At 38.5% G+C, this 18,088-nt stretch overlaps 2 protein-coding genes across 5 annotated transcripts; both read right to left on the reverse strand.

Moving 5' to 3' along the window:
* Positions 1-486: 486 nt before the first annotated feature.
* On the reverse strand, positions 487-9,091 carry LOC101171271 (uncharacterized serine/threonine-protein kinase SgK494). 3 transcript variants are annotated; one of them, XM_011483552.2, is made up of 13 exons: positions 8,855-9,091; positions 6,769-7,056; positions 6,589-6,672; positions 5,338-5,406; positions 5,006-5,075; positions 4,266-4,373; positions 3,413-3,453; positions 2,793-2,820; positions 2,471-2,560; positions 2,291-2,379; positions 2,035-2,145; positions 1,843-1,956; positions 487-1,753 (listed from the first exon to the last, which is right to left on the reverse strand). In XM_011483552.2, exons 1-13 carry the CDS (start codon positions 8,882-8,884, stop codon positions 1,520-1,522), a joined length of 1,356 nt encoding a protein of 451 aa, XP_011481854.1. In that variant the 5' UTR covers positions 8,885-9,091; the 3' UTR covers positions 487-1,519. The 3 variants fall into 3 exon arrangements, 2 of the variants coding, with proteins under 2 accessions (XP_011481854.1, XP_011481853.1); XM_011483551.2 differs by having other exon boundaries at positions 6,769-7,074; XR_002291661.1 differs by lacking the exon at positions 487-1,753 and having other exon boundaries at positions 2,265-2,379; positions 6,769-7,074.
* Positions 9,092-9,195: 104 nt separating this feature from the next.
* On the reverse strand, positions 9,196-17,033 carry cct8 (chaperonin containing TCP1 subunit 8). 2 transcript variants are annotated; one of them, XM_011483553.2, is made up of 16 exons: positions 16,821-17,033; positions 16,206-16,296; positions 16,034-16,113; positions 15,768-15,917; positions 15,477-15,657; positions 15,330-15,391; positions 15,107-15,244; positions 14,229-14,407; positions 14,035-14,101; positions 13,877-13,964; positions 13,679-13,794; positions 13,346-13,417; positions 13,088-13,252; positions 12,721-12,840; positions 10,219-10,352; positions 9,198-9,430 (listed from the first exon to the last, which is right to left on the reverse strand). In XM_011483553.2, exons 1-15 carry the CDS (start codon positions 16,878-16,880, stop codon positions 10,248-10,250), a joined length of 1,674 nt encoding a protein of 557 aa, XP_011481855.1. In that variant the 5' UTR covers positions 16,881-17,033; the 3' UTR covers positions 9,198-9,430; positions 10,219-10,247. The 2 variants fall into 2 exon arrangements, with proteins under 2 accessions (XP_004076436.1, XP_011481855.1); XM_004076388.3 differs by lacking the exon at positions 10,219-10,352 and having other exon boundaries at positions 9,196-9,430.
* Between the last annotated feature and the right edge of the window lie 1,055 nt (positions 17,034-18,088).

The following is an 18,088-nucleotide window of genomic DNA, read 5'->3' on the forward strand; positions in this document are numbered from 1 at the left end:
CTGCACACAAACATGCATTGTGGTGGTAGACTTGTTCATACAACTTCAAAGAATAAATAGGTCATCTTTAGTGTTTTCCTTCCCACACTTGCAGTATATTTGGTATATACATATAAGTACTGGCTTTCGGGAGTCTATTGGTGTCTTTCTGTTCAGTGTAAATAAGGTAATGGACAAACTTTGCCACAGAAAACATAATAAAAATACAGGGTAAAAATTAGTGGTTACTTTCAGGCACAAACAGGTTGTTATATGTAGAATAAAGTGACTTATTTGAAGGACAAGCAAAAGTAAAAAAAAATGCATATAGTCATAAAATGAAAAAAACCCTTATGTTTTAAAATGTATTGACAAAAGACCGAGATCATGTGATAGCTAAATGAGGAAATTATGTTGGTGATGACAGAAAAGTTAAGCAACAATTGTGCTCTGTTCCTTCTGTGATAGAAAGAATGTGCTGTCTTTGAATCAAGCTGCACAGACAAGTCAGAAAAAAAAAGTTTATTTTAAATATTTAACACATGGAAATTACAAAAACATATATGGACACCATACATCTAATCAAATTAGAAAAGATACAAAAAAAAGCCAACTCGGATTATCACACTGGATAAACTTCAGTATATAATAATTTAATATGAGGATTAGGGAAAGTTCAAAGAAATGAAACTATTATCTAAACGACTGCAGCTTTACCCAGTAAAAAAAAACCTTCTGTATATATAAAAATTTTAGGTGGTGGTAAACATCACTGTTTAGTACAAAGTGAACAAATTTTATGGCTAGTTTTTTTGTCATTGGGAGGACAGACAGAAAGCAAACTCAAACAGGAAAAGTGAAGAATGCCTTCCTGAGTTTGTGTTACAAATGACAACACTTGGTGCACCATGTGAAATGTTTGTTTAAACCACATAAGAACAAAATTCTGATGCTACAAAAACTGCTGTCAGATGAATCAAAGGAGTGGATCACAACATGAGCAGAGTTGCAGATGAGATTGTACGGGAAAGCTAACCACTTCTGCAAATAAATAAAAAAAGTTACACTTTGACGCAACATGACAAATACAGGAAGGAGTTTGGAAATCTGCTCTCCTCATTGAATGGTTGGGGATCTACTTGGCTGAAAAAAAAAGATAAAGAGAACAAATGCAGAGCATGGAAAACGAAGTAGGATGGCCTTTCTGGGAGAGGTCAAATCTGATGGAATTCATCCAAAAGGTGTTCGTTAACATGGCAGGCATGACCAGACTGAAAACCAACTTGTGTGGTTAAGTGTAATCTATCTTGCACAAGGATGGAGTAAGGAAGCATTGAGAGGTACTTGGTGTAAAAAGGCAAACAAATGAAAGAAAAAAAAGGTAAAATGTGCTAAAATATGTTTTAGTATGTGCTTTTTTTCATATAAAAACACTTGATTTGCTTCTGAACTATTAATGCATTTAGAATTGAATAAGAATCTGCCATGGTGTACATTGGACATAAAAAAGGCCCATGTATGTTTAAATGTCCTAACACAGTTACACAAACACTTCCCTGCGTGCACGTTTTTCCTGAGGTAGCTGCCGTGGCGGGCCGGGCAGTGGGGGTGCAAGTGTGCGAGAGGGAGTGCTCGTGTCCAGCTGCGGGTCCGGCGTGGGAGGAGGGCTAAGGAGGGAGTCATAGTCGAAGCCCTTCAGGGGCTGCAGGGACAAAGTGAGGCCTCTGCGAGCCTTAGCAGCTCGGTCCGGTCTTTCTCTGAGCTCCAAAATCACCTGATCATAAAGGACAAAATGAATACTTTACAGCTCACTTTCTAATCAGAAAGCTGACTCCACTCAGGAACCCCCACCCCCCAGATTACCTCCACAGGCCGACGCTGCATGAGCTCAAGGTCAAATGTTGACTGGTGAAAGAAGGTTTGTCGCTTGAAGCGGTCGAGGGTCCTCAGTCGGCGGGACGGAGTCTTGCATAAAAGCTGGGAGGAGAACCAGGTATTACGGGAATAAAAGGAGCTAAAGTCTGACAGAATCATGATTGGATTTGGTCAAATTACCTCACTCAATAACAACGACAGTTGGGAGCTGAAGCTTAGCGGCATTTCATATGGAAAACTCCTCACTTTCCTCAACATACTGCAGTGATCTGGTTCTGGAGGCACAGGGAACTAAGAAAAGTACAATCACAGAATAAACCATCAGGAAGTTTAACTTTTGATAAAAATAAAATTAAATAGCTTATTTCAGCTACATTTATATAAGACCAGATCATCTTATATTTCCATACAGGCCAACCAGAGAGAAGGAGTTCACCTTCCCAGTGGTCAGAGAGAAGAGCAGAATCCCCAGAGACCACCAATCAGCTGCGTGGTTGTAGGGTCCGCCGCTCAGCACCTCCGGGGCTGCAGATCCAGCAAGAAGACAGCCTCAGTCACATTTAACACAACACAATAGCCTCAAACTGTAAAGGTTGCATTGAAAACTCCTCCTCACCCATATACTGGATGGTTCCACATATGGTGAAGGCTCTCCCTCCTCTCTCCAGGCGACGGGACAAACCAAAGTCAGCCAGGCGGAGGTGGCCTAGAAAAGACCATTTTATTATTCTGGACTTTAATTTCTACATGATATCACAATGTAAATGTTGACTTTTGAAATAAATCAATTAAAGAAGCATACAAATCTATCGCAGATGTGCTACTTATTGCCTAAGTGCAGCACAGGAGTATCAACAAAGCAGAAGCAGGATGCTTTCTAGAAGCTTCTGTATGTCTAATGCAGGTCAGAGCTCTGCTGGGGATGAGGATTTACTCACCGTTGTCTGTCAACAAGATATTCTCCATCTTTAAAACAAAAAACAAAACAAGAAATGACCTTTGTTTCAGTGCAAATAATAAGAAAAAACTAACAAACAAAAAAAACGACCTTTGCATTATTTTTTAAGTGTTTCCTACATGTCTGGTTTCATAATGAACTTATTTTCCTTTGCAGATATAAAAAAATATTTTTCTGACAAAAATAAAAGTTTATCAGTTTATAAAACCCTTCATTTTAGTTCATGAACTGTGACTGACATTATAAGGGATCTTGCATGCATGCGTGTTTTTGTTTTGTTTGTTTAGTAGGCCTTGATCAGAAAAATGCTCTTTGAGCATGAATGATGCAAAACAACAGTCAAGCAGTGAGTTCACGTAAAAAAATGCAAGCAGGACCCTTTTTCAGTGAAAGCTTGTGAAGCGAGAAAAAAAACACATCTTCAAACTGCTGAAAAATCTTCCTGCTTGAAGGAAATGAACGATTTTTCTTCTTATTATGGCTGCACAAATGGATAGATTTTCCCCACTATTTCAGGAAAAAACTATCATTTTCTTTCATTTGTGTTACAGTTAATGTGAAAATATCACAGTTACTTTTGAAACAATGATGTTTTCCTACCTTCACATCTCTGTGAATGACTCCAAAATCGTGTAAAAACCCTGTGGAGAAGCAGAATGAAAAGAACCAAAATGAGCAAAACAACACAAATAATCAGTTTTAAAGCCAAGTCTTTGATAGAAGTCTATAATAAATACTGGCAGGGCTCTTTCCTGTGAGATCCTTTGAGAGTTTATCATAATCAAGCATACTTAGACCATTACTTACTCTTGCTCCTGGCAATGAACGATTTAATTATCAAGCTTAATGTGAAACGTGTTCACAAAGACTGGTATACAGCGCACAATGTTACCTGAACAGAAATTTTGATTACTTGGAAATCATTCAAACATTTTTTTAATATAATATTAAATATAAGGATTAAATGTTTATTAAAAAAAGTAAAATTTCTTCTATAAACTTTGTTTAAAAAGTGTAAGATGTCTTTGAGCCATAAGGATGTCATTTTCTAAGTGAAATGACATCCACATGTGCTCATTTATGCAAAATTGTAACATTTATTCACAACAGGAAAATGATTAGTCTTACTGTATGGCTATTTATTCTAATAAGGTTATTCAAAACCTTTATAATGAGTGTACATTCACTTTTATTTAAATTAAATGCTTTGCAGCGAAAGTGAGTAGCCAGATGCAAAAGTAGAATGTTTGCAAAGGTTTGTTAGTCATGTCTAAAAACAGATTCTGCACATTTTTTTTGTGTAAACTATTTTTTTTTTGCCCACCAGATTTGTATTCAATTCAGAATTTTTTTGTTGTTGTTATTTCTAAAGGATTTCCAAAAGTTTCTGCCCAAATTCTTGCAAACAGGGATAAAAAATAAATAAAATCAAAGGTTTATGAGAGATACGCACCAAGTGCACATCCCAGCTCTGCTGCAAACACTCGCACCGTGTCCTCTGAAAACTGACCAATCATCTGCCAGTAAGTGTACAAGTCGCCTGTGCTGCAGTAGTCGCACACTGTGGGAGCAGACAGGTCATTGAAATGCAGCTCTGCAACGCAGAAATGTGGCGGGGGGCCGGTGAAGGGCAGCGGGAAACAAACACAGGAGGAAAGGTGAGCACTGTCCAGAACCTGAAGCTCAGCCAAGTCAGGCAGTCGCCAGGAGAACTTTCTAGCTTCCATCCTGACAAAAGATGCACTCCAGCAGCTGATTTGGAACAAACACTGAAAGTTTGGGCTTTAATTGAGTTTAAAAACATCTTTAATAGTTGTTTCACTCTTTTTACGTTGAGTATCCACCATCTTGTTGAAACAGATTAAAGCACAGCATCTGGACCATTGTGCTCTCTTTTGTTTCAGGGTCAGGAAGCAAATAACTGGGTCACACACTGAGTCAATGTCGCGTTTGGAAAAAAAAGGATAAATGCTCCAGAGGGGAAGGGAAAAAGGGCAACACAGCTTCACGCAGCTTCCCACCAGACATTGTGCATCTAAATAAGCAAAAACCTCAAAGACAAGAGGCTGTATGCATGGGATGGCTCTGTTGTTGGGGATTGTAGGCAGATTTCTGATTACGCTACAAGTGCTGAGGTGACAAAGGGGAAGAGTGAGGGGTTTGGTTTGCGTCTATGGCAGCTGGCTGACTCACTAATGTAGAGGTGGCGCTGAGTCTGCCAGCAGTCCTGGAGCTCATGGACAAATGGGTGACGAACCTGACGCTGCAGGCAACAGTCAAATGGTTTTAAACCTGCAAAAGCTCAATTCTGATCAATCAAAGAGGAGGCTAGGCTTTCTGTCGCCCATCATGGGCAAAGAGATAACTATTTTTCCTAAATGAACATTTAGCTTAAATCCTACAATGGTAAAAGCTAAATATCTTGGCACATACAAACTGTTTACAACAATAGATTTTTTTTACACTTTTAATGAAGATTGCAGACTTTTAAAGCCATAAAAATGTGTCCTCAAAACAGCACTCACCTGGATTATAACTTCTTCCTTTGACTGCTCCAGGACTCCCAGCTTCAGAATCTCAGATTTAGGTATAACCTGTAGCCAACACAAGCATTTCAGTTAAGAAAGGCGACAAAAATATATTTACAAAACTTCATTTTACTCTGTTTTTATCTAAGAAGAGGACAATATAAGCAAAAGTATTTCCCTTAAAATGAAGAATCTAGTCTGCACCAGTGCTAACGATATAAACATTAACATCTCAAAGTCAATTAATAAACCAACAATTAAAAATGATACGCTCTCTCTTTAAAATCTAATATGTATGCACCATAAAAGTGAACTGCAGTCACATATTTGTACGGCAGCAAAGTTTCAAAACAGGTGATTGAGAAGAGTTTGTTCTTCTCATAAAAGTTCTTTGTTTGTCTAGACAAGAATCTCCTGATAAACACGTTCCTGCTGTAAAAGGGACAGACTCCTTCACTTCACTGAAAAGGAGGGGGGGAAAAAGTATAGATGGAGGTTCACAAAACTTTACATGGAGTAGAAAATATTGATAACATATTCCTTTTTAGATTTCTTTTTGAATATATATTCCATCTTTCCAGTTTCAGAACCCGCTGCATTCCTTTCGGGGTCACGAGGTTGCTGGAGCCAACAGGCAAAGGTGTAATACACCCTGAACAGGTCGCCAGTCTGTTGCAGGGCCATTGTATTCATATTTAATGTGCAATATAATAATTAAAACAAACCAAAAATCTCTAAATATCATCAATGGAAGCAATTAAAAACAGGGCCCTAAACATATTTTGCTGCTTCTGAAACTCCACAGCTCCTTATAATAGGTTGAAAACACAAATCTGAACCCTAATTTACTTTTTTTTTACCATTTACTTCCACTAACAGCACTCAAATCATTGTTCACATATACGTAAAACTGCATAATTAAAAATAACTCTTGCTGGGTTATTATAACTCAGGAAAAACAAAACCTCAGGAAAAAATCAATATGAAGCCACTATAACATAAAAAATGAGTAGTGCTCCAAAAAGTAACTCAGAAATATATAAATAACCCAATAATTGGGTTGAAGAAATTAATGTTTCCCTGAAATGCTGTTTGGTCGTGTTTTATCTGTCTACAGTATATCTTGTTTTTTCCACCTCTTTCAATTTCAAAGAAATTCTGTGGTTGAATTCAGTTAAAAGGTGTTTTATTACGAATCTACTACTAAAACAAAGCCTTTTTTAAGTCGACTAAACATGTGGGACTCACTTTAACGGCGTACATTTTCTGCTTGGCTTTGTCCTTTACTTTCAGAATGGGCCCAAACGAACCTTTGGCAATGTAACCCAACACCTGCCAGGACAAAAACGAGTGAGAAGTCACGGTGAAAACAGAGGAGAGAGAGCAAAAGCATAGTGGAAGAAGAGGAAACATTTCTTTGCTTTGTACCTGAAAGTGTTCATGCCCAGGCACAGGTCTGTGGGGGAATTCAGGCAGGAACACGGACACAAACCCTGGCAGGCTCCACTCTGACCTCAGCTTACCCGGCCCGACTCCTGCCAACCTCAGCACGTGCTCTGGGACTTCGGGAATCTTGTCGTGGAGCATTCGGTGATGGCTGAGGCGCAGGGCAGGTGGAGCCAGACGACAGAGGCTTGCTGGGATGGACAGACCCACGCTGGAGAGGAAGCTGCGCCATCCCGACGAAATGTGCTCATCTGCCTGTCCTGAAGACCTCTGGGGAAGATCATGGGACTATCACACGACGGGAAAGATGAGCACACTTAAATCATCATGGATCATGCCAGTGATTATGAACATATAAAACATCAACGGCTTTTCTGATCGAACAGCTTGAAAAAGTAAGAACCAGTGCTGAGACCTATCAAAATAGATGTGCCAATGAAGATCATTCAATTCTGATCTTGACCTTTAAGACAAAAAAGGGAAAGTTTGTGCAGAAAGATACTTTTATAGAGTTTATTTACTCTTTCTATTCAGGCCAAGTTTCACAAGCACCATTTCTTATTTCCTGTGCTTCGAAAAAAATGTTTTTTACAACCTCTCATGTAAATCTGATTTCTTTGTCAGAATAAAAGAAAAAGGTAATTTGCTTAAAGCTACTGGGAGATGTTTATTATGTCCTACTATATCACATGGCTTTTCCTTTACACTGATACAAGTCACAAAGTGAGCTGTGAGTAACAACCATGAATCTCACACTGCAAACTTAATGATTTAAAAACCTTGTTTTGGGACATTCAAGATATTTTACCAGGTTTTAAGTTGTTTTAACTTATCGTTGCTCTAAAACTTTCTGAGCTTTTCTCAGAATCAGCAAAAATGGGAATAATTTTTGTCTAATTAAAAGCTAGGATCTAGAAATAAAGAAATTATTATTAAAATATAATCTGTTCCTAACACTTGACAATAGACACACTTGGATAAAAAAAACCCTCAAATTGCACTGCAATCTCCCTGAATTTATGACGACTGCAAGACTTATTCTAAGGAATTAGAAGAGTCCTGACAAGCCTCAACACAAGGACTGGATTAAACTCATGACATAGATTGCTTCCTTTATAAGTCTTATTTCTAATATAAATAATGTCCAGGTTAAAAAAGACCAGTATGGAGTTGTTTTATGTCATTGATTATATCACATGACCAGGTTTTTACTGTATAATCTGAAAGTTGTCATGATAGTATTTATTTGTTTATGTATTAGGATTTTGTACTTGTGTAATTTTGTGTTCAGTGTTATTGTTAGGAAAAAAAGCATATATCCTATCAAATAAACAAAAATGTTCTTGCCAAGTTTATGCGCAAATCTGGCATAAAAGTAACAGTCTAGTCCTGCATCCACAATATTTACTCAAAATAAATAAATCGTTAGTGGATATTTCTTCTTAAAGAATGTGTTGGTGAAGACATGCATTACTTCAAATGAGGTGAATGTATGGATCCTAACTCTGTGGAGATGTTGCACTGTTTCTTCATCTGGCCTAACACACAAACAGAACGATAATCCAGTCGGCCTTGTCTTTAGTGCAGTCTCCGAGTTGGATGATGTGAAGCAGAACTGAGGCACTGTGGTGCAATATGGGTGCCATCAGCCATGCAGGATGTCATTATCATCCGAGCCAAAACAGGACACGATTCCTGGGTGAGATCACAGCCACCAATGTCGCATTCAACTAAAAAATGCTTTACGGTGGCATAAATGGAGGATTTCTCAGTTTAAATAACAAATAATTGCAGAAAACCGGAAGCATGCAAATTCTTCAAAATAAAAGTACTAATAAAGATATCATTCCTCCTGATGTCAGCGTGCGCTGGTGACACTTGCTATCTTAATTCATAGCGAACCTCCTGCGAAACTAAAGTCAAGATGGTCTGCAACAAAATTCGTACATATTTTTTTTTAAAAGTCTGCTGTAACCCCCTTTTCAATTTCACCTGAATCATTGCCATGGAAACAGAGAACCCCATATGCGCGTCACCTCTAAGCAACCAGGGTTTTCATCCAACTCACCTTCTTGCTTTTACTACCGTCGGCCCCCATTATTAGCGTGACCGAGCATCAGGCTGGAAGGTCGGTTTGCTCCTCACCAGTGACTCCGCGCGGGACATCGCCGCCCCCTCTTCCCCTTTCATTTACACATCACACGCAGATACGAATTTTGTGTGCAATATTCATTTAGTTCAGCAGCTGAGATTCGATGCAAAACGTGGGATGGCGATAAAAACAAAACAGGATAATCCCTTTTATGGGCAACGTCAGCGTAAATCCGCACACATTTACCAGGACTCCTGGACTTCAGCTCCCCCTGCTGGACAGCAGCTGCAATATAAAGCAATTAAAAAAAACTCCCCTCTGATAACACGAGTGCCTTTTATTTTGAACTTTGAACATAAAAAGCAGGGCGATGTTTACTTTCGTGGTTTTACTTTGTCAACCAATGCAGTTCCTACAAAATAAAAGAAAACTGAGCTTTAAATAAACAGGTAGAAAACGTGGGTGAGTAGAGCGTTGGCTTTAGTCGTCGTCGTCAAAGTTCTTCTTGCCCTCTGGAGGTTTGGGGCCGCCTGCTGGTTTAGCCATGATGATCTGAAAGAAAATGAAAATAAAAATAATTCCTACCAGAAGAAATAAAAGACAAATCCATGCAACTCAAAAAATAACATGGTCAGACAACAACACCCATTAAAGTTAGAAAAGAATTCTAATGAAAAGTACTAGAAATGCATGTGACAGGGGAAAATTTGGTTCAAATGACTGCAAATTCCACCCAATAAGTCTACAAAATATAGTAAGGAAATTAAGCCTAAAATTGGCTCACTCCGAACCAAGTTCTGTCTGCAACTCAAGACGTAAATTTCTGATGAACTATGGCTGCTCTGCCAAAAATGCCCAAGAAAATGGCAGATTTTTTTTATTTTGCCAAAAAAAAGAAAAGAAAAAGGGCATAATTATACTCTAAAAGACACTGGGGACGCTTTAAAAATAGATCAAAAGATGATCTGAGTGGGACCTAAAATGTTTTCTCTAGAAAACTTTGCACCACAAGAAATGAACAAGTTGGGCAATAAAATCTGTTTTTCTAGTCTTCTTTACAAGTTTCCAAGAACAAACAAACACAATACCTCTTGAGGATGTCCACTGAAAGAAAAAGGATTACATGCATCATGCAATCACGCAACATCCAGTTTGTTTCATGCTGCATCACAGTGACACACGCCGTGTTGTTAGAAGTACTAGAAAAAGTGAATCTCAAAATTGTTTGCATCTCTGCAGAGTTTGTCGTTAGTAGTGACAGATCTGTTGTTTTGCATTTAGTGTCCTTTGAGTTCATCTGCAGTCTTTAGTTAGAAGTGCACACACGTTCCGAGACCTACTGCGGGGGCTCTGTGTGCGCGAGAGCCCGCTAATGGGTGTCAAAATGATCAGGCTCTTCGTCCCAACCATCCTTGTCCCAATGGCCTCTCTGCTTGGGAGTTTTGGGTCCCCCTGCAGGCTTAGCCATGATGATCTGGGTTGCGCACACACAAACACACACTTAATATTTGCTGGTTTTTGTTGTTTCCACTGAATGCCATGTTTTTATTATGACCGGCTTACTGCATCTTGGATTCTAAAATGTTGATGGCCATTTTACAAAGCTTCAATTAACAGGCTGCAGTGATGCCCTGAATTTCACAATGTCCAGCATGAATTTCTGCTTTTATTCTCTGTTCTATGTTATGGCCACGTTCTCCTACACAAACATCTAGATCATCCACTACTTTACAATCATGAGTTTGTTCAAAAAAGCTACATCAAATAGCAGGAACCAATAGTGTCACATGTAGAATTCTGGATGTGACTTTATCCTTCATATCTAGTTAGTTCATCATTTCCTGTTATAGGTTTGTTTTCTCCATTGGATGAGAAGGAAATCTCACTCAAGTAAACTACTGGTCAAGTTTTAGAACATGCCATTTTCAGGTTTTTGATGAAAGGTAAAAAAAATGTTTTATGTAATGTCTTGTTGCACTCAAAAATAAAAAACTAGGGCAAACGAGGAACTTCTTTCTTTATCAGAAGTGTGATGTTCTCTTAGACTAGGGGTGTGTATCCCAAGTGTCTGGAGCTACGATACGTATACCGTTACATGTCCTATGATAAAATACATATCGCAATATAGTAGCAGAACACATTTTCTGTGTTTTTAACATTACGACTGAAAAAAACTCTACCTAGGGCTGCACGATATGAGGAAAACTCGCGATATGCGATATTGGTAATTAATATTGTGATAACGATATAAATTGCGGTAAATAAACAAATAGCAAAAAAAAAAAAAAACATAATTTCCATTTCACTGAAACAGTTTAGAAATTATACTCCAAATGACCCTTGTCGACGTAGGAGGCAAACATCAAACATAAAAGGGCTCATCTGATTGATCAACAACGTAAACGGGTCCTTCTAATTGGTTAAATGTATAAAGGGATTTATTTCATTTGTTTAATATTTCAAGCTGCCATGAGTTTGTTTTAGCACATTTAAGGTAAACATTTATTGCGATTTTTGACATCTTTTACGGTATGCATATTGCACAGCTTGATGTGGCGAAAATGATAAATTTGTGCAGGCCTAACTCTACCTGAATATTATTACAGCTTTTATTATAATAAAATGGTAAAAGTCGTTTTATTTAATGATCACAATGTTAAGATCTGCAACTGTATCGCATATACAAGTTGCTTTTACCAAAGCAAATTCACCCATAGTGCTTTGATTTTGGTAACTTGAAATATATTTGTTCTTAAAGGAAACAGTCAAATATCTTTCAGTATAAGAAAAAAACAAAACAAGAACAGAATGAATTTAACCACCAATAAGGTTCTAAAAGTATGATTGAGGAAATTAAGAGCGGTTTATTTTTAACATTGCTAAATGTAGCTTCTCCAGTATCTTTAAATGGTTCAGGAACCAGAACGGTGCTTCAATAACAAACAAACACGAATTCTTTCTAGAAACTAAGTGTCATAAGGCAACATTAACAGGGTGAAGGAGACGCTTTAATGTGGCTAAGATGCTTTGTTTACATGACAGTCTGCACTGCAGCTCCGTTTTCTCACACGCAAAAGTAAACACGGATTTCACCGCTCATCGCCACGGCGTTGGCCTTTTGCAGAGCGTTGTACACATCACTCTGATCTATAAGATCGCTAAACTAGAATCTATTGCATTGAGGTTCTGCAGAACTTTGGCTCCGTGCACGGCTGATGCTCAGTGCATGAGTCGCTGTGCAGCTGCACTGCTTCACTCGTTCTTATCTGAGCACGCTGCAAAGCACCGCCATCCGTGTTTTTATGTTGATGGCAGCAACATGGCACAGAGTTTCAGTTTGGTACCCATCCTAAGTAAAAACTAAGTAGTGCACGTGTCCTAACAACAAAACAAGCTGCTTCTCACAGATCTTGCAGTCTTTCTTCTTCCGCCTCTGTATTACCTGCTTCTGTTTAGTGGAGGAACAGACGCAGCAAGTGCATGATGGAGATGTCCTTCATGGTCAAAATAAATGCAGGAGCAATTGTGTCGCTTGAGAAGTATAAACTCAGGATTTCATCACAGTTAGTATGAACTAGAGCCTGCGATTGATGCGATGGCAGGTTGCTGTAAGGTGTAAACCAGGCTTTAGTTGCAACTTTCAAAAATAAAAAGGTACCAATATAATTGGGGGGGGTTCTAAAAATCATGACTGGTAGTGTATATTTCTACTGGAAAAAACATGTTTTTGTATCAAAATAATATTAAGCGTTTCAAGATTTTGTCACTCGCAGCATAAATCCAAAAGTACAGTATTTAATTTAGTGTCCAACTGAGTTTTTGGATTAGTGTAGCTGTCATACCTGATCCACTCTCAGCACTGTGACAGCAGCATTTGTGGCCATCCTAATCCCCCAGTGTTTGACCAGGTATGGGTCCAGGATGCCAGCTTTGAGCATGTCCTTCACTGCAGGGCCCTCTCCCTGCAGACGAGTGCCATTTTTAGCTTTCATTTAAATCACAACAAGTGAAGATTCAACTTGACCCTTAATTAACACCGCAAACTGTCTATAGAAAATGTGTTTTTAAAAATCAAAAGAGCAAGTAGCTAAAAAAAGAGATGCATTTTCATCATACTGGTGACGCCTAAAGAGTCATCAAGGAGGATAAAGTTAGAATAGTTTAGGCAACTTTATCAATAATTTCAAAATAAAGCACACATTTACATACCTCAATGTCAAAGCCTGTGTTTTTGTTTCCCTCATGATGAGCAGCGTACAGTTTAGAAATGAGCTCATTACCCTTGACCCCAGAGTTCTCGGCCAGAGCGCGAGGCAGCGCCTCAAAGGCGTCTGCAAACTTTTTGATGGAATACTGCTCCAGACCAGGGCAGGACTGCAGAAAGACAGAAGCAGATGCTTGTAAAATCAAAAAGCTGGCACTGTGTGAACCTAATGTGTCTCTGATGATACACCAAAGTCGTGGTACCTCTCCATATGAGGTGATCTGCTTGGCCAGCTCAATCTCTGTGGCTCCTCCTCCAGGTACCAGTCGCTTGTCCTGCATGAGAGACACACTGTGGCTGCTGTGTCGACCAAAAAGACCCCCTCTGATCCTCTTTTGATCCCATTGGTCTTTTAATTATGATTATGCCTTTTATTTTAACCTAAAATCAAAAGCGAGGTCGAGCTTAATTTTCTAAAAATGTCCTCAATCGTCAGAAAAATGCCACAAGAACATGTTAAAAACAAAATTTTCATCTGAGTGGGTCTTTAAAATCTGCTGGGATTCAAGATCTTCTGTCTTACATCATGAACTTACCCTGACCAGAACCTTGAAGGTGTTGACTCCGTCATCAACAGCTCTCTCAATGTCATCCATCAGGTTGTCAGTGGAGCCTCTGATCACCACAGTTGAAATGGCCCCATCCTCTTTTTCTGCAGAGCAATAAAGATCAGGTTATTTCTACGTCTCATTTCAAACGAGTCAAACCCCGAACAGTAAAAAACAGACACTAACCGTGTTTGAAAACCACCACCTGAGTGTCTCCCACCTCTGCCACATACACATTATCGCAGTGACCCATTTCATCTGGAGTTGGAGCAGTCTAAAATGCATAAAGAAAGTTATTGCATGTTTCGGTATTTCATCACCTGATCAAAGGAAGTCACACTCACTATTCTCGGCAGAGCGACTGCGCCCACAGTCTTGCAGAGCCTCCTGAGGTCCCACTTGCTGTTCAGCCTAGGAGGAAACACAAAAGAGGACTGAAATGCAACATACAACATCGCTTACCACTTCAGTGACGTGGAAACACTAAAAATATGGGTTCAAATACGATGCAACAGTTTTAACAAAAGGCAGCTCTGACCTGACAACCATTAGCTTGTACTTGTTGGCGTAGTGGAGCGCCATGTCAGCCACTTTGCCCCCAGTTACCACCACGCTGGCGCCAGCATCCTTGATGGCTTTCACCTGAGACTCCATCAGGTCCTCCTCTCCCTTACTGAAGTTCATGAGCTCTTTAGCGTTATTTATCAACACTGTTCCCTGTGGGAAAAACAAAGCAGAAAAAAGTTGTGTCCTTAAGCTGCCTTAACTTTTATTTGAACTTCAAAATAAAAAATAAAAAAATAAAATTCCTCACAAACATTTTCATGAGGTGTAATTCAAATATTCCATAAAATAGGCTTCTATAATCAGATGTAAAGGAAATCTTTTATCAGACATAGACAAGGAAATCCAAATAGGATTGTAACAATCAGAAACCCATAAAATTTTAAATTTCAGAATTTCAATCCATTAAAAAAATGTATTTCCTTTAAATGTGGTCTCCATGTAAACTAGTGTATCCAAATCAAGAGAAAGAACAGAAATTCTGGTAAAACGAATCTGCTCAAGAACAAATACAGAAGTTTAAACAGCATGAAAAAATTTGGATTAATCAAAAACTAAATCCATAGTAATACAAAAAAATTTACAATTTCCAATCCAATATTCCAATATTATATTATATATTATAATTTTGTATTCCAATATTATATTAGAAAACTATTTCCAATATCCTATAATCCAATATTGACCCACCAAATTGATCAGTTGGTTTCATTTCAAGCAAATTCTTTTATTTTGTCCCCCCTTGATTGTTTCATTTTCTATTTATAAAAATTTATAAAATACTTATGGAAATTTTGCAAAACTCAATGAAATCTTAAAAACTTTGAATTTGGACTAATTGAAACCCGTTACCTTTGTCTCTGTCACCATGCAGTCAAAGGGGCAGGAAAATACAGCGATCTTGGCATCTTTAACTGATGTGACGTCTCCCTCTGCCTCCTTCTTAAAGACCATTCCATGAAGCACGGATGATGCCGTCACGCCACAACCCTGAAAACAAGACAGACTGTAAATTAGAGACAAGTAAAACGTGGTTAAACACACATACAAAAGTAAAAAAAAAAAGAATCCTTACCGGGATTTTGCACACTCTGACGTTATCCACATTGAAACTGCCAGACTCTGGGAAAATGGAAACTATGGCACACAAATGAAACATGAAGGAGGAAGTGAGATGAGGGTCATCATTTTTACCACCGGCAATCTGGACAGCTCGACTCACCGCACGCTTGGGCAATAAGGTTGGCAAAAAAGTCCTCGTTGCCGTACTGTTTACTCATGACGGCGGTGCGGATGAAGGATGCAGCCTCATTGACGTCATGGAGATTTTTGGCTGAAGAACAAACGCAGTCCGGCAGGATCTCCAGGGCCTTCTTACACGCCTGCTCATAACCTTCAATCACCTGTCAAGGAGAATAGGAAACCCTTCCATCGCTGCTATTTTGGGTCAGATTGAAATATTTGTGTATAATCTGTAATATTTAATCTTAGTGGTGTCGTGCTAATGCTTTACCTCCGACACAGACAACCCCATTCTGAGGAGCTCCTCTGCCATCTCCAGAAGAGCTCCAGCAAACACCAAGACAAAGTTGGTTCCATCTCCAACTTCCTGCTCTTGCATGTGGGATGCCATCACAATCATTTTGGCTGCTGGATGTTGCACCTGCAATATAGTTATCATAAAAAACAAACAAAAAAAAAAAGAAAAAGTTTCAATTAAAGGTTAACTTTTGTGGTTTTGATGGCATTTTAAAGAGCTGCAACCAAACGTCTTCCCACCTCGAGCTCTCGGAGGATCGTTGCAGCATCATTGGTGACAAACAGCTTTTCCAAGTGGTTGATTACCATTTTGTTCATACCTGGGAGAGAATCACATCATTAGAGGGATTCTTTAACATTTCAATCAGCAAACAAAACCATTTCTGACATTCATGCAAAGTCATGAACTCACCGTTAGGTCCATAGGCGGTGCGCGTGGTTTGAGAAAGCTCCTTACATGCTCTGATGTTACGAAAGACTGCCTCTTCTAAGCCTGAAAAGTGCTGGAGGACAACAATACATTTTGGCATTCATATTATATCATCTACAAAGCAGTGACTGACATACCTTTAAATTATAATAATTTGTAAATATGAGGGGCAATGGAGGCCAAAATTACCCACCCTATAAAAATAAAGTTGTGTATAATGAAGATCAGCAAATAAAAAAAAGCAAGTATTACATCCTTCCTCTTAACAGTTAGCTAAGCATCTTCTGGATCAGGAGCTTGACACTGACAGCAGCGTAAAACTACAACATAATCCAAATATATAAAAACGCCAAACGCTTTGAAATAAGCAAAATACTGAGATAATGAGAACAAACAAATAAAGGGGAAAATAATAGCCCCCGTACTGCATCAGGTCTCTATTCTGCAGCTTAGTTCCAGCGGCCTGCATGGCTTCTAGAACTCTCCCACATGACTAAACGACGATGCTAAATCATGGGCTAGCGGTAGTTAGCACGCTACTTCCCGACTACGCTATAAAATGCTTCTTTCACCTCAAAACCCGAATCAAATTCTTACCTTCGCACCGTCTTTTAACATTTGGGCAAAGCCCGGAGCCTTAGGGATGTGAAGGGCCATTATTTAGCAGAAAGCAGCCCCGGTGTTCTTGTGAAAGTAGCCGCAGCGTGGCTTCAGCCCTAGTTACAAAGCCGGAGAGGCTGAAGAGAGGCGACTTCTACGGGGCGTGAGCTAAGAACGGAAAGCAACGAGGGACAAAACGAACAGACACACACAGCGGGGAAAATTTAGTCTAATGCCTTTTTAGGACAATGTACACTCATGGCTCTTCCCCAAAATTTCATGTTTGTCAGAACGTTTTTAAGAACGTCATTTTTGGAACTGTTTTGGAAAACAAAATCATGGAAATAATTTGGATGCTGTAATGGGTAAATTCTGCATACACATAGTTGATTCTTTAATAACAAACAAATCATAATTTTTCACAAAGAACTGCTTATATTTTCATCTGCAACCTTAATAGAAAAGAAATTTGATCCAAAATACTATGTGATCTACAGCTAATCAATATCCCATAATTTGTAACTGCTTATTATTGTGTCTATATATCCCTTTTTAAATTCACCTTTCTTCTTGTGAATTCCTTAATTTCCTTTTTACCATTGCTATTTCCATATTTCCATGTCTGTTCTGACCACTGACTGTTTAAAAGAAGTTATCTTTACAGTTAAAGGATTTAACTTTCAATAAACCTCTGCCACAAAAAAACAAACCAACAAAAACGTAAAGCTGGGAAACTGTCCCAGACACAATTTACAATTGTTGTACTGGCACACATTTATTCAAATACTAAGATGAAAATTCCACAGTTGAACTTTGAAACCAGTCAAGTAGGGGCAAATATTCCCTTTAGTTTAGGAAATTATGGACAGATTTGGTCAAGTTTTAATAGTCATTTTTTTCTCCATTCCTCTTTTTATTAAAATGTTTTGTTCTTTTATTTATTTATAAATAAAACTGTTGTCTTTATGAATGAAAGCCTTTGGATAAATATAGCATTACTTTACTGATTCTTTCTTCACATAGCGTAAAATAACGGGAAAAAAGGTATCAAACCATCAATTTAAAGGTTTAAGTTAATGATTCCTAAAATGGTGAAATCATTTCATCAAATTTAGTTTAGACGATACCAAAACAATTCTCAATTACAACAAATATGTTCTAGGCTCCATAAATGCTTGCAAAAAGAAGAAACCATTCTTAAGTAAATTCTTAACACTACAAATGAAGATCTTTTGCACACATTATTCACAAGTCTTCATCATAAA

Source organism: Oryzias latipes, chromosome 14 (genome assembly GCF_002234675.1).
Source record: "Oryzias latipes chromosome 14, ASM223467v1".
Taxonomy (NCBI): Eukaryota; Metazoa; Chordata; class Actinopteri; order Beloniformes; family Adrianichthyidae; genus Oryzias; species Oryzias latipes.

Coding starts and splice junctions, on each gene's coding strand:
- LOC101171271 (XM_011483551.2), bottom strand. CDS start 8,884: ATGGGGGCCGACGGTAGTAAAAGCAAGAAG. Junction 5,076..5,337: donor AGGAAGAAGTTATAATCCAG/GTGAGTGCTGTT, acceptor TGTTGCCTGCAG/CGTCAGGTTCGTCACCCATT. Junction 3,454..4,265: donor AGAGCTGGGATGTGCACTTG/GTGCGTATCTCT, acceptor GCTTCTCCACAG/GGTTTTTACACGATTTTGGA.
- cct8 (XM_011483553.2), bottom strand. CDS start 16,880: ATGGCCCTTCACATCCCTAAGGCTCCGGGCTTTGCCCAAATGTTAAAA. Junction 15,918..16,033: donor CGATCCTCCGAGAGCTCGAG/GTGGGAAGACGT, acceptor ACTATATTGCAG/GTGCAACATCCAGCAGCCAA. Junction 12,841..13,087: donor ACACAGGCTTTGACATTGAG/GTATGTAAATGT, acceptor ACTCGTCTGCAG/GGAGAGGGCCCTGCAGTGAA.